This window comes from Sceloporus undulatus, chromosome 8, assembly GCF_019175285.1.
Source record: "Sceloporus undulatus isolate JIND9_A2432 ecotype Alabama chromosome 8, SceUnd_v1.1, whole genome shotgun sequence".
NCBI lineage: Eukaryota > Metazoa > Chordata > Lepidosauria > Squamata > Phrynosomatidae > Sceloporus > Sceloporus undulatus.
Genome location: NC_056529.1, coordinates 35,913,101 through 35,927,964, shown reverse-complemented (window position 1 = coordinate 35,927,964; position 14,864 = coordinate 35,913,101). Strand labels below are relative to the sequence as shown.

Here is a 14,864-nt window from a genome sequence, read left to right as displayed (position 1 = left end):
CAAAAATTTATAAGTTAAATAATAATTTGTGTTGGAAATGCAAAAAAGAGATTGGAACTTTTTACCACTGATGGTGGGTATGCAAAGAAGCAAAAAATTATTGGAAGATGATAAACAATCAAATTGAGATTATCATGGAGAAAAAAATACAACTGAGACCAGAGGTTTATTTGTTGGGTATTTTTAATAATGATATAAAAGGAACGGATAAGAAAGTTTTGTATTATTTAATATCATTAGCTTGAATTTGCTATGCACAAAAATGGAAAAGTGACAAATGTCCAAGTTTAGAAGAATGGATAATAAAAATTTATGAAGCCATTATAATGGATAATTTGACACAAGCACTAAGAAATAAGACAAATGAACATGAAAGAGAAGAGTGGAAAAAGGTGATTGAATTTTTAGAGGGACAGTGGGGAAGGACAGCGGTGATATCATTTAAAGACTAAGGAACACAGGCTCGTGAGGTAATAACTACAATAAGATATAAATTTATCTAATGAGGAAAATGGGATCCAAGGATGTAAGCATTTGTTAATAGAAAGTCAATGTTTCTGTGGAAGACTAAAGAAGGTAGAAGGAAGTCGCAAGATGTAGGTACGAATGTAGAGAAGAATGTATTATTGTTAGGAAAGGATGAGAGATATGGAAGAACTGAGAAAGGAAAATAAATAGATGGTATAGTAAGTGAAGAAGGTACGAGGATGTAGATAGATAAAGAGTATGTAGATAGATAAGATAAAGAAAGAAGGAAGAGATAGTTTAAGATAGAAGGATTAAAGCAGGATGAGGAAAGAGAAAATATTAGTAGGATAAAGGAAGAATAGTTAAGAATTAGGAATATAGATTAGTGAAATGAAGAAGGAGATAGGAGAAGGTATATTGTATTGAATGTAAGTATGTATGTAGTGGTGTATGTTTATAATTGTATGTACAGTATATTTTGTTTTGTTTTGTTTTGTATGTCATTATTGTATATATGGTTTAATAATAAAATATTTTTAAAAATTAAATAAAAAAGAAAAGAAAAGAAAATGTTGTCCTACATTTGTCCGAGTTTGGAGGTCCTGACTTATGGCAATCCTACCCGTAACAGCCCTGGGGAAATGCAGTGTTTGCAAAGTAAGTAACAGTTGTCTAATCCTGAACTAGATAGTTATGTCTTCATACTTACATTAGAAAAAGAAAAGATGTAATGAAAAAGGAAAAAGGATGGAGAGAAAAGGGAAAAACAAGGAAGTTCAGATACTGATATTCAATGTCAAAAGGTTCTTGTAACTGCCAGCTGTAATGTAGCAGTAGGACAGCAAGGCATTGATGGTCTTCTTATGACCAGGTAGATATCAGGTATTTCATTGTCAAGGACATATGGCATTGACAATTGCCATACCAGGTATCACCTATTGTATGTCAGCTCTTGAGAGGGAAAGAAGAAACTGTTCATTAATAAATTAAAACCTTTGAGGTTATTTTCTTTGTAATCAGTTATACAACATGTCTGGCCTTGTAACTGACAAGTTCAAAGAACTATAGTGGACAGCTGTTTAATGCCTTCAACTCAAGGTAGCGTATGGCAAAGACATCTGGGAGACTTTGCTTAGCACTGTCTCAGTACTCCTGTCACAGATCTTGATGGAGTTTAGTAATCCAAGGGAGTGTGTTCCATTGTCAAATAGCTCTTACTATCAGAACATTCCTCCTAATGGTTAGGTGGAATCTCTTTTCCTGTAACTCTCTTTGCAACATTTTGCTGTATCTACACTGCCAAAATAATCCAGCTTGACTCATTTAACTGCCGTGACCTAATGTGGAGCTCTGGTGCCATAACAAACTGCCATCCCCAGAATTCCATATCACTGAGTCACAGCAGTTAAAGTGGCATCAAACCAGATTATATCAGCAGTACAGATGCAGTACAGTGGAACAAACTCCCTTGAAGTGTAGTGGAGTCTCCTTCCTTAGAGGTCTTCAAACAGAGGCTGGATGGCCATCTGTCGGGGATGCTTTGATTGTGATTTTCTGCATGGCAGAATGGGGTTGGACTGGATGGCCCTTGTGGTCTCTTTCAATTCTATGATTCTATGAAATAGTACAATTAATGCATGGGGACCATATTGTGAGGCATAGAGGGAGAGTCAACCCTTTGCCCCTCTCTGTGGTCCTGATTCAGATGAGGTGTCTCTCTGCCTGTGACATCTATGGGGGGAAGATCCTATTGAAGACAACAAAGCTTCATTTTTCTTCTGAAATTGTGCAAATCCAAGGGTTTGTGTGATTTGGGTCAGAACCATGGGTGAGGCCAAGGGTTAAAGCCTTTTTTCCCACAGCCCTCTGGAGGGTTAGGATCTTGATCCATATCAGGCCCCCCCCCCACTATTTACTTTTAAGCAAAGCAAATCACTGATACAGCAGTAAGCTATGTGTTGAAAGTAACATGTGATGGCTCTTAGTTTTCCCATAGAACAACTATCTTGTTTTGATTATCAGTAAAGCCACATCCATTGTGATTATTTCTTTTGTTTGAGATTTGTCATTCACATTCCAACAGTCTTCAGTGTTCATTATCATTTTCTTCCCCATTTCTTTCTCTTTTTTTAAAAAAAGAAACATTCCCCAACTCCTGCCAGAGATTAATGATTTACATCATCTCTGAACAATTGATCATTTGACCTTTTTTAGATGAGATGATTATTCTAGGACCTGATTGCTAATTCTCTGTCCTCTGGTTACTTGATTGAGTTGATAGAGTTGTAGTTGTGCAATTTTAGAATCCTAAGAAAGTGGTGTGTGTGTGTGAAAGTTTCATTGATGTGAATTTTTAAAGTCACAGTCTAGAAATAAAGCTTTTAAAAAATGATTAACTGAATAAATTACTCTTTAAAAACAATGAAATTTGCCCAATTCATTATCAGTTTTCTTTAGTTATGGAAGGGTAGGAAATCTGCAGATGCTACTAATCTGCAACCTATATCGTTCCTATTTATGAATTGTGCTCTTTGGGAATGATGGGAATTATAGTCCCACAACATGTGGAGGGCCACTGGCTCTTTGCCCCCTACATAGATTGGCAGCTTTCCATCACTCTCACTCACTCTCATTTTCTCTCTAATGTGAGAGGCTCATCTTGAATACATGGTGTGCAAACTCGGCATAGATGCCAGCCGCAGATGCTGGCGAAACGTCAGGAAGAAACTCTTCTAGAACATGGCCGCATAGCCCGAAAAACCCACAAAAAACTATGGATGCCGGCCATGAAAGCTTTCGACTTCACATCAGCATAGACAGCTATGTGTTGATGCCAGTTGAGTTTGCTCATATTGGGAGATAAAGTTAATTTCAGTTCATCAATTCTTTGATAAGAATTGACCAAAATGTGGCAGTTATTTTCTTTGAAAGCATAAAGAATGCAAGGTTTTGAAAAATGAAATCAGGCAAAAGCAAGGCTGATGAATTTGACCACCCATATTTTCATCCTACCGACAACTGATTCTCTGTACTTGGTTCTCTTGGTGCACTATTACTTTACATAAACAAAGCTGTTGAAATAAAGAGGCAGGTGGGTGAGACCAATAGCACACCATTGCTTCCTATTCTTGAAAAGCTTCCATTCTGCCTCTTAAATGTATTTTCCTACCAGCTGCTCCTTAGCGGTGGGGCTGGAGGATGTACTGTGCTTTGAAGAGAGAGAAAACCACTCTACCCCCATTTCAGCCTTCCTGTCTGTGGCAAGAAGGAGGCCTCCTTTTGTTTCAATTAAACAGGACATTCTTAACGGTGGCAGCACAAGCCACTGTGCTGAACTGAACCCACGCCTGTTTTCATTTGGCCTGGAAGATGTGATAACTTCCTCTTTGACAGCTGCACAAATGAGTGCTGTTTCAGCTTGTGGCACACAGGGCTTTTGCACATTAGACAGGAGGTGTAGTGCTTGGTGCCAAGGCTATTTGCAGGTTCTTTGCTGCAAACAGCCCTGAATTTGAGCAGCAGGAACACATCCAAAGAAACAGAAAAAATAATTAGTTCTTGGTCTGAGTAGAGGGGAGGATATTCCACTGTCAGCTCTTACTGTCGGGAGGGTCTTCCTAATGCTTAGGTGGAATCTCTTTTCCTGTAGTTTGAATCAGGGCGACTAAAATGGTGAAGGGTATGGAAATCATGCCCTATGAGGAATGCCTTAGGGAGCTGGGGATGTTTAATCTGAAGAAGAGAAGATTGAGAGGTGATATGATAGCCCTGTTTAAATATTTGAAGGGATGTCATATTGAGGAGGGGGCAAGCTTGTTTTCTGCTGCTCCAGAGACTAGGACCTGGAACAATGGATGCAAGCTCCAGGAAGAGAGATTCCACCTCAACATTAGGAGGAACTTCCTGACAGTAAGGGCTGTTCGATGGTGGAACACACTCCCTCAGCGTGTAGTGGAGTCTCCCTCCTTAGAGGTCTTTAAACAGAGGCTGGATGACCATCTGTCAGGGATGCTGTGATTTTTAGTTCCTACATGGGAGAATAGGGCTGGACTGGATGGCCCTTGTGGTCTCTTCCAACTCTATGATTCTATGATTCCACTGCTCTGAATCTCTGGAGCAGCAGAAAACATGCTTGCTCCATCATCAATATTATGGCTATCATGTCACCTCTAAACTGTCTCTTCCCCCAGGCTAAACATACCCAGTTCCCTAAGTCGCTCCTATAGGGCATGGTTTCCAGATGTTTCACCATTTTAGTCACCCTCCCGTGGACACACTCCAGCTTGTCTATATCCTTCTTGAATTGTGGTGTTGAGAACTGGACATTGTATTCAAGTGAAGTCTGAACAGAGGAGAATAGATTAGTACTGTTCCTTCCCTCGATCTAGATACTGTACTTTCATTGATGCAGCCTAGAACTTGGTTTTTCAACCAACTACAAATCCACCTAACAGCAGCCTGCATTTTACTAGCATTTTTGCAAGGATATCATGGGGTACATTGTCAAAGGTCTTAGTGAAATCCAGATACACTACATATACTGCATTCCCTCATCTACCAAGTTTGTAACTCTATTTAAAAAGAGCGATACATTTAGTCTGGCATGTTTCTGAGAAACCCACATTGACTTTTAATGATCACAGCTTTCATTTTAAAACTGTCTGTTGACAAGATTTCCTCTAGAATTTTTCCTGGTACTGATGCCAGGCTGAATGAGCAGTAAATGTCTGGGTCCTCTTTCCCCCCGTTTTGAAGATGAAGACAACCTTGACCTTTGGAGTCTTCAAGTGGCTTCCTTTTCTGGCCCACCTTGTGGTAGCTTTGACAGCTGGAGGTGTAACTGAAAATCTTTATATGGATTTCAATTTTTTATGTCATTATTGTTTTCTTTGAAATTCAGTACAGTGGTTGTCAGAAACAGTCAACAAATAATGATACTTCTGAGAAAGACAAAAATGCAAATGCTATAGGTAGTGCTGATTGAAGTGGAGAATGAAAGGTTCCAGAGTACTTGCTCTGTCATCCTCCCCAACATGGTAACCTTTCAGGTATTTTGGGATACAGTTCCACCTTCCTTCACCATGGATGTCTTGCTTGTGGCTAGTGGGACCTGTTTGGAAGAATTATTTTGCCAGAATTATTATGCTAGAATTATTTCGTATATCTGAATATAGCCACTTGGCCTGAAAGCAACCAATTTTTCTATCTGTATTTTTATAGGATCAACCTCTCAATATTTATAAAGGCTTGGAAACCCAGGTAAGTACCTTATTTTCTAATTTCTTTAAAAATCATCATTCACCTTGCTGGGTGCTCTGGTCAACCCTTCCTGTGAAAGCCACTGGTGGAAGCTTTGGTTTGTTATAACATTTTGACTGTGCTGCTTTGAAAAGAGTACATGTTGTCACAGTGAAGGACATCATTTCCACCTTGGAGGTGAAAACAAACTATTTATACTCCACTATCTAGCATCTCTTTTTTTGTTCATCTCCCCAGACAGATGGTTTGGTGGGAAAGAAACAGTTACGTGTTTTTGCAGGCTTCTGCCTAAAATGTAAAAAGTGCAAGGTGTGTCAGACAAGGCTGTCGCTTAATCTGAGCTTTGGGAAAGGATTTGACAAAGCCACCAGGAGACAGATTTGATTTGTGTCCCTTGGCATGGTAATGTTACTAATTTCCCTTTTTCTTTGTGACACAGGCAGGAGGAGGAATCTCAGGATAAGAGGAATCAGAATCATAGAGTTGGAAGAGACCACAAGGGCCATCCAGTCCAACCCCCTTTTTAGATTCAGTCCTGGAGACAAACTCTAAATTCCATTTGCAAGATTTTTGTAGAGTGAGTGGGCAGTGATAGTCAATGTGTTAGTAAAGATACAGGAGAATGGCACAAATGTTAATGTGTCTTAGACATATTTAATTTCTCTAGAAGTGAGAACACATATTTCTATCATTCCTTTTTGTCCCATGATTCCTTTACACAACCAGTTTCTTTTTGTTTGGATTCAATTGGCTTACTTGCTGTGATGGGGGCGGGACGTTCTTCTGCCATACACTTACTTACATAACCAGCTGCCCCCTAAACCATGGAATGACCTGCCTGCCGGAAGAGATCCGACAGCTGAATACACTCTCTGCATTCAAAATAGCATTAAAGACCAGTCTCTTCCTACAGACTTATCCAGATGGTTTTTAAATTGTGAATTTTAAATGATGAGTTTTAATATGTGTGTATCTCATCCTTTTAAATTGATGTGTATTTTAGTTGACATGTTTTAAGATACAGTAACTGCAAAAACAAGAATTGTCGCTTTTAGTTGAAACTTTAGTGTTGCAGGGGTCATTATTTCTGAAACGTGTTATCTTTCACAGCTGCTCCTAGCTGTTTTGTCACTCAAGCTGAACATAAGAAGCATCCAAACTTTCAAACACTTGCAGTGGGCAAAGATTACATCAGTGGTAGGACCAGCTTTACCATTAGGTGAACTGAGAGCACTTGACTCAGGTAGCAGAGCCTCGATGCCATGAAAGGGCAGAAAATAATTAGCTACTTAATTTATCATTTTTGTATATTTACTGCTAGAGATGAAGTTTTGAAGGTTTCTGCCTTCTGCGCCAAATGTTTAGCTGTCTTATGCATCTTGATTTTGGAATGGGAGCAGCATGTGCTATTCTGCTTCAGAAAGGAAAATATCTTGGGCAGGTTCTGGAGGATACTTATCTGTTTTGTATAAGTAAGAATCTAATGAGATGAGTGAAAAAGTAATGCTTGATAGTATTTACTGGTGCCTTGTGAAGAGCTGCTCATTGTGGAGAGATTGCCATCTCTTGCCTTTGGTGTTATGCTGAAATTCAGCATTGCTTTGTGCAGCATCCAGAGTTCATGTGGAATGATCTCCTTTCCCTTCCCAGCTCATATAGAAAGGCTAGGGCAGGACATACTGCTCTAGGTACAGATGCTCACCTCTGATGAATAAATTATGGAGTAGTGCCTCCTAAACCTGAGTCCTCAGATGTTGTTGAACCAACTCCTGGAAGCCCAAACATAACCAACAGTGAGGGATTCTGTTGCAGTCCAACAACTATATCAAAGGGCTACATGTCCCCAGTGTGCATTAGTCCATCAAGCCAGTGATATTCAATGTAAACTGCTAACAGTTCTCCTGGATTTCTGGAAGGAGTTTTCATGTCCAAGCTAAATACCCTGAAGGCACCTGATCCTTTCTGATCTTGGAAGCTAAGCAAGGTCATGCCTAGTTAGTAATCAGAAAAAAAGTCTGCCAGGCAATACGAGTTGCTATAGGCAATAATAATAATAATAATAATAATAATAATAATAATAATGCCCTTTCCACCTGCGTTTTTATTTGAGGGAAAGGAAATGGCAAACCATATTTTGAGTATTCTTTGCCTAAGAAAACCCTATGAGGTTGCCATATGTTGAGAAGTGACCTGAAGGGATTTGGCGATCACTTGGCGATGCTGGAAATTGGAGACTTTTTTGCAAAGTAGGTGCTCTGCCATTGAGCTGTTGGCCTTCTACTGATGCACTGGCAAAGGGGAGGACACAGAGCTCTGTTCCTCATCATACAGCCATGCACTGGTACTTGTACTGGGTCTGAAAGAGAGGGTTCCCTTTCTCTGGCAGCCCACTTGTTTTCTCTGTTAATGCAATGGAGGTATAGAGTGCTGTCCCCTCACCCAGCCCACTCACCGATCTGCATGCAATGCTTTGTGGCAAACTGACAAGCATTCTACCCCTCCTCTGCCAGCCTACACATACACCTGTGGTGACCAGGAAGGACTTTAATACAAGGTCCAGTGTCCGTGGGCACCTTGGTCCCATCTTGGTCCTTTGCTTTCCATTCAACACTCCACTGCTAGGATTCTCTTTTTGGCCCAGCATTTTGATCATATCACCCTACTGTTGATATCTCTCCACTAGCTCCCCATTCCTTTCAGGATTCCGTACAAGCTGCTTCTTTTAACCTTTAAAGCTCTGCACAGTTTGCCCCCCCTTCTTGTTATTTGTTAGCTCTTGTCTCTATAATTCTGTTCAAGCTCTGCGATCCACGGACTCGGGGCTCCTGACCCGGGGAAGGGTTTCTTCTTCCCTGGACTGGATTCCCCCTTTCTCTCTTGCTGCACCTTCAGTCCTCAACAGTAAAATGGCAACAAAATCAATTAGGTTTTATCAGTAAGCTCCAGATCAGCTTCATGGTAACCTTTCAAAACTGCATTATTATTTTTTTCTTTTGACTTTTGAAAACTTATAAATGTGTCATTTGAGAGCTGGAAGAAATGGAGGTCACCACCTTTTATTTTTGACACCAAACTGATAATTGGCATAGTCCCCCCCCCCATTTCTGAATTCATTTATCCCAATCAAAGAGTTTGAGCACATACAATATTCTTCAGAATTTGACCTTTTAAAACTGTCAGGATGATACTAAACTGTGAACATTATCATCTTATTACAACTTGCAAAAGTCAGGATGCAGCTTAAATCCTGGTTTGAACAGTGACTTTTAATGTGACCTTTGGCAAGTCACTTGTACTGCATCCTGCAGAGACATGTGCTTCAAAATTGTTCATTGAAGCCAAAGCAATGGCTCTGATTAAACATCTTCAATGAGGTTTCCCTGATAGCGGAAGCGAAGGGAATAGGCCCAAGGGATGGGGGAGAAATTAGTTTGCCTTGCATTTAAATACTACCCAGCCTAATTCACTGTTCCTGAACTAACACAGAGACTGGAATACAATTATCCCTTGGTTCTTTTCCAAATTTTGTGATGAAATTCTTCAGTCAAAAAATGTGTGTATTAATGATAAGGGCATACAAGAATAAGTGCACTATAGAAAGTAGCATACAAAAAGGCATCTATTAGTGAAATTGCTTGTCAACATCTGTATTAGGGAGAACATGTACTATTTAAATCTTGGTGCAAAGAAACAATCACTATGAATACAGAGCACTTTATAGATTAAAAATAAGCAAGCAAGCACACTGGCCACAGTTAGACATGCTTTGATCACATCCAGATGGGTTTACGATATTCAGATTCCTCCATTTCAGTCATTCAGAAGGAATTCCCAAATGTCCTCCATTTTGAGCATGACCAAGAAGCATGAATTTATATTTGTATGACAGTTTCTAGGTTTTGTTTTGTCATGTCCTCCATTTTTAAAAAGTATCTCATGTATTTTTTGAGAAGAGAATATGTACATTTCTGATTACTACACTTGAAAATATATAGTGAAAAACCAAATGCTCTCTAGGGCCATGTTGGCGAACCTATAACACATATGCCCTCTCTGGCATGTGAAGCTATCATTGAGGGCACACAGCAGACACAGGAGTCATGACTCATTTCTCCTGCAGAAAGCCAAGCCACGACAGGGAAGGGTGATGCGCAGCCCTTCCAACCGGAAGTCCTGCCGCTCTGGCCAGAGGTCCTGCTCCTTCTGGTGGGAAGTCTCCCCCCCACAAGGCACCTCCTCCTCCTCCTCCCAGACTTGGGCAAGTGTGTGTGTTGTGTCTTCAAGTTGTTTCTGGCGACCCTAAGGCCTTCCTCTGACACTGAAACAGTGTGACTTGCCCAAGGTCTCTCAGTGGGTTTCATGGCCAAGTGAGTTTCTTCAGAGGAGGTTTGCCATTGCCATCCTCTGAGGCTGAGAGGGTGTGACTTGTCCTAGTAAGCTGATGACACCCAAATATGTTTCTCTATGGCTCCGACTGATGCAGTGACTAAGGATGGCATCTCTCCTCTGAATGCCTGCCTGGAGTCGGTAATTGGCTGGATGAGGGAAAACAAACTCAGACTGAATCCAGAGAAAACGGAAGTGCTTGTGATAGGTTCCGCGGACCTAAGGAAGGAAATTTGTCAACCTGTCCTGGACGGGGTCACACTTCCCCTAAAGGACGAAGTTCACAGTTTAGGAGTACTTCTGGACTCATCCCTGCAATTGGCATCTCAAGTAGATGCGACGGCCAGAAGTGCTTGCAATCAACTTCGGTTGATACGCCAACTGAGACCCTACCTAGACCGAAGGGACCTTGAAATGGTGGTACACGCTCTGGTAACCTCTCGTCTATATTTCTGTAATGCGCTTTACATGGGGCTACCCTTGTACCAAGTTCGGAAGCTTCAGTTAGTGCAAAATATGGCAGTCAGATTGGTCACCAGTTCATCAAGGTTTGACCATATTACACCTATCTTAAAAGATCTTCACTGGATCTCTATCTGCTTCCGGGCACAGTACAAGGTGTTGGTTATTACCTATAAAACCCCACATGGCTTGGGCCCGACTTACTTACGGGACTGCATCTCCCTATATAATCTGCCCCGCACACTTAGAACATCGGGTAAGAACCTATTGGAGATAGTAACCTCTAAGTATGTTGCTACTTCGCAAAGAGCATTTTCAGCATTGGCTCCGAGACTTTGGAACAGTCTTCCTGAGGAGATCTGTTCGGCGGCTTCGCTAGAAACATTTAGAAAAGCGGATAAAACCAAGCTTTTTAGCTGAGCATACCCCACCTGATATGAATACCCCCCTGATATGAATGATTTGCCCTGTCTGTGTATGATCGCTGCCTTGTTTGTTGATGCTGTTGTTACTGTATGGTGTTGTGTATTTTATTGTTTTAGCTGCTTTTAATTGAATTTTTATGTAAACACTTTGTGCTTTTTTAGTCTGTAACCCTGCTTCGATCCACCGAGAGAGGCAGGGAAACATAAATAATTTTTATTATTATTATTATTATTATTAGTGAGTTTACATGGCCAAACCAGGATTCAAACCCTAGACTCCATAGTCATAGTCCAGTGCTCAAACCTCTACACCTTGTGTTTCCTTAATACAAAGGCTAAATAAAGACAACCAGATTCCTGAATTTGCTTTCTTCACAAGGGTCTGTTCTTAATTTCTGCATTTGGCTTTTGAGATTTTTTGAGTCTGTGAGTAACCAAGACCTTCAACCTAATTGTAATCCGGGTATAGGGAACTTGTGACAACCCCTTCCAGAAGTCGTTGCTGTTGTTGTTGGACAGCCATTCCCATCTCCCTTCAACACTGGCTATTTTTATGAGCCAGTATGGGTGGAGTTGCAGTTGCCCACTCTTGCTTTTAACAAAATGATTTGCTCTTGAGTGTTGGTTGATAGTTTTTGTGTTCCTCTTCTTTTAACTGGTTATCCTTTAAGTGAAATTGGATAGACTACAAAGTCTTTGTTTCATGTGTATTTTTTTGTTTGCAGTTTAATCAGCATGATCCAGATGCCTGTGTGAGCAACCAGAGCTTGGGGTTTTAATTATCCCTGCTTTGGTTCAGTTAGAAATTCCCAGTAGAGCTGCCTGCAAAAAGATGCCAAAATTACCATTGTTCTTTAATTAGCTGTTGAAATTGTTTCAGTCTAATCTCTGTGATTAGCAGCAGCATTAAATACAGCTGTAAGAATAGACCTGCCCTCTTTGTGCTGCCCCAGTAAACAGACGCTTCTCCATTCTAGTAAGGGACTCAGTATTTTCAGTTTGATGCCAACCAGTCTTGATTGGAGAAAATGATAAAGACTAGCTATGTGAAGTGCAAGTGACATTTGCAAAGTTGGTTTATGGGCACCCTTGCACTTAGATGATGGCTTTATAATCCTGGTTTTGTGGGAAAGCATGCAGAAATGATGGGGAAGCATGCAGAAGTCTTTGCAGTATTTTGATCCTCCATAAGGTTGTGGTGACAGTGGAGGACTAGGGCCAGCCCAAAATGTTTTGCTACCTGAGATGAAGAATGAAATGGTATTTTCTCCCCCTCCCCTATGCAGAATCTAGACTGGCAGTTGAATTTTACTTCCAATATAGCCAGTATTCCATATCTATGGATTCTTCATCCATGGATCTCACCAGCCACAGCTTACAAACACATTTTAAAAAATCAAAAAGCAAACTTGATTTTGTCATTTTATATGAGACGCCGTTTTATTACACCATTATATGCCAAGGGCCACTGTATATTAATTTAGGTCCATCAAAAGTATTCATGTGCTTTGCATTTTGATCTTCACCTCACACTTTTTCAGCATTTCCTCGTCCTCCCTTGCTGTGCAACTCAGCACATATTGCATGCACAGTTGCAATGCTTAATCAATATATTAATTCCTTGTGTTGGTGAAATGTCCCTACTTAGACAACTGAGAGGGAGATAGAGCACAAATGTCCAGTGTTTTCTCCACTGGCTCGTTGCCTATCCTTTTTTGCAGCTCATACTGTCTTTGGGGCTGGTAGCAACAAAAAATGCAGAAACTTACCCTTTTCTTTAAAAGGTAATGCAGGGTGTGTGCAACCTGTTTTCAGGTTGGTCTGCACTCCTAGAAACCTCAAAAAGTAATTGAGCTTTACAGCAATGCACAAGGCTTCCTGTTTGCTTGATTCAAAATAAGTGTATTTGCGGGGGGTGTTGTTGGTGAAGTGTAGGGGAGGAGAGGTTGCTGCAATTGGTGGGTTTGGGTTGGAAAGTGTTCTACATCCATTCACAGATGTTGTCTGTCTTCAGACATTGTCTGTATAGCTAAGTGCAGAAGACATTCACTGATGTTGTCTGTATAGCTAAGTGCAAAGCACTTCCAAAAGTCCATACTAGGGCAGATTGAAAATAAAGGCAGCTTGTTTTTTGGATCAGGTGGTTCTCCTTGATCTAACAGACTGAACCTTGTGAGTGATTGACTAAGGCCACAGTCCTAGGCCCACAAGGATTAAGTTCCATTTAGCACAGCAGGACCTGAGTAGATAAGTCTAAGAATATACTGCAACTTTTATTTAATGAGGTGACAGATGTAAGCCAGGTTAAGCCAAAACTGTTTTTCAGGCGCGTTACACACCACTATAAGGGACATCCTTAGGATGTCCCATTTTGAAAAAGGGGTGTCTCTTCCAGATGCCCCTTACCCTATCATGGACAGTGTCCGTAACAAATGGCGGCAGCCGTTCCACACAGCCGCCGCCATTTTGACGTAACGGATGCTCTGCGTCCGCATGTCGCGGCCCGGAAGTGACACCGCGAGTGTGCGCTTTGGCACTTGCGGTGTCTCTTCCGGGTTGCCGGAAGGAGCACGATTTTCATGCTCCTTCTTTGCAGCGCGGAAGAGTCGCGCGGTTTGGCTGCTGCGACTCCTCCGTGCTGCAACTGGCAGCGGCCCGAGACCACCCCTTTTGGGCGGTCTGTAACAGGCCTATGATACAATAAGATGCACAGGACTTACCTGTTTCCCCACACCCCTTAGTACTGAACATGGCTTTGGCACAGCTTTTGGACTCTTTGGACACATACATCATTTAAACAGCATACCTCCAAAGCGACCCGAAGCAGCTTTATTTTGGCCTGTCTGTAAGGGGCCCTTGTTTCTCAATGAAGGAGGCCATGGCCCTGAGCCAGCAGAATCTGAGCAGAACAGTTGAAGACTGCGTATCTTGGAGGTGTCTTATTCATGGGGTAGCCATGAGCTGAAATCCTAAAGGCTTACAAGAGGGGAGGAGTATAGGGACACAGAAAACATCATATTGGTGTTGCATTTTAATTGAGCAGTCCATGCTACATTTGTACTTACCTTAGGCAGTTTTGGAAGGAAGAAAAAGTCTTTTTAAAGGATGTGTGCTTCCTTGACTCTCCACACCACATTGCTAAATGTAAGTGAAGATTTTAAGATGCTCTTTGCCATCTTAAAGCGCTGCTGCTGCTGCTGTTGTTTTGAAAATATGAATCTCGTGTATTATTTAAGAAATTCATACTTAGGAAAAATTGTGGTCAATCAAAATGTGTTTGCATTACCTGCCGCTGATGAAGCAGGCAGTTGCTTGCAAGGGTTCCTGTTGCAATAAGCTCATTAACCAAAGTCCTTATTAACCTTAAGGTGCCTAAATGCCCACTCTGATGATATCTCCTTATGCTGCCAAGATCCCTAGATTCAGATGTCACTAAGAGAATCCAACCAAAGTCCTTATTGTTCATGAGGCAAATAGTGGAGAGAGCATGACAAAAAGGTATAATTTGGATGATAACTGTGGTTGCTATAGGGCCAAGACAGCTATCCCTGGATATGTTTTCAGGGCTCTAAGTGTTTAAAGTAAATTTAAAAAATGTGTGGTTTTGAATCCCTGTGCATTCAACTATTTATTGGTCAGGTTGAATTAGAGATGCTACTTGCTTCACACACATCCTTTCTTCACACTTCACAAAGATAGTTATTTATCTTTGGAAAGAGATCTGGAGCAGATGGGTACATTATAGTCTGCCAGAGGCCTTCAGAGGCCATAAAAGTGGAAATTTACAGCACTATAGAAATAAAATTTAATAATAATAATAATAATAATAATAATAATAATAATAATAATAATAATAATAATAAT

At 40.9% G+C, this 14,864-nt stretch overlaps 2 protein-coding genes across 7 annotated transcripts in view; both read left to right on the top strand.

Annotated features, from left to right (window-relative positions):
- Positions 1-14,864, top strand: part of ABCC6 (ATP binding cassette subfamily C member 6) — a 337,990-nt gene that overhangs the window by 98,718 nt on the left and 224,408 nt on the right. The gene's annotated exons all lie outside the window — the stretch shown is intronic.
- XYLT1 (xylosyltransferase 1) overlaps positions 1-14,864 on the top strand; it is a 179,801-nt gene that overhangs the window by 60,137 nt on the left and 104,800 nt on the right. Inside the window, exon 2 of one of the 2 annotated variants that reach the window (XM_042437343.1) lies at positions 5,689-5,727. The exons of the other annotated variant lie outside the window; for it this stretch is intronic. Within the exon in view, the coding sequence (XP_042293277.1) occupies positions 5,689-5,727 (39 nt within the window). The remainder of the gene's footprint in view (positions 1-5,688; positions 5,728-14,864) is intronic. 2 annotated transcript variants of the gene reach the window in all.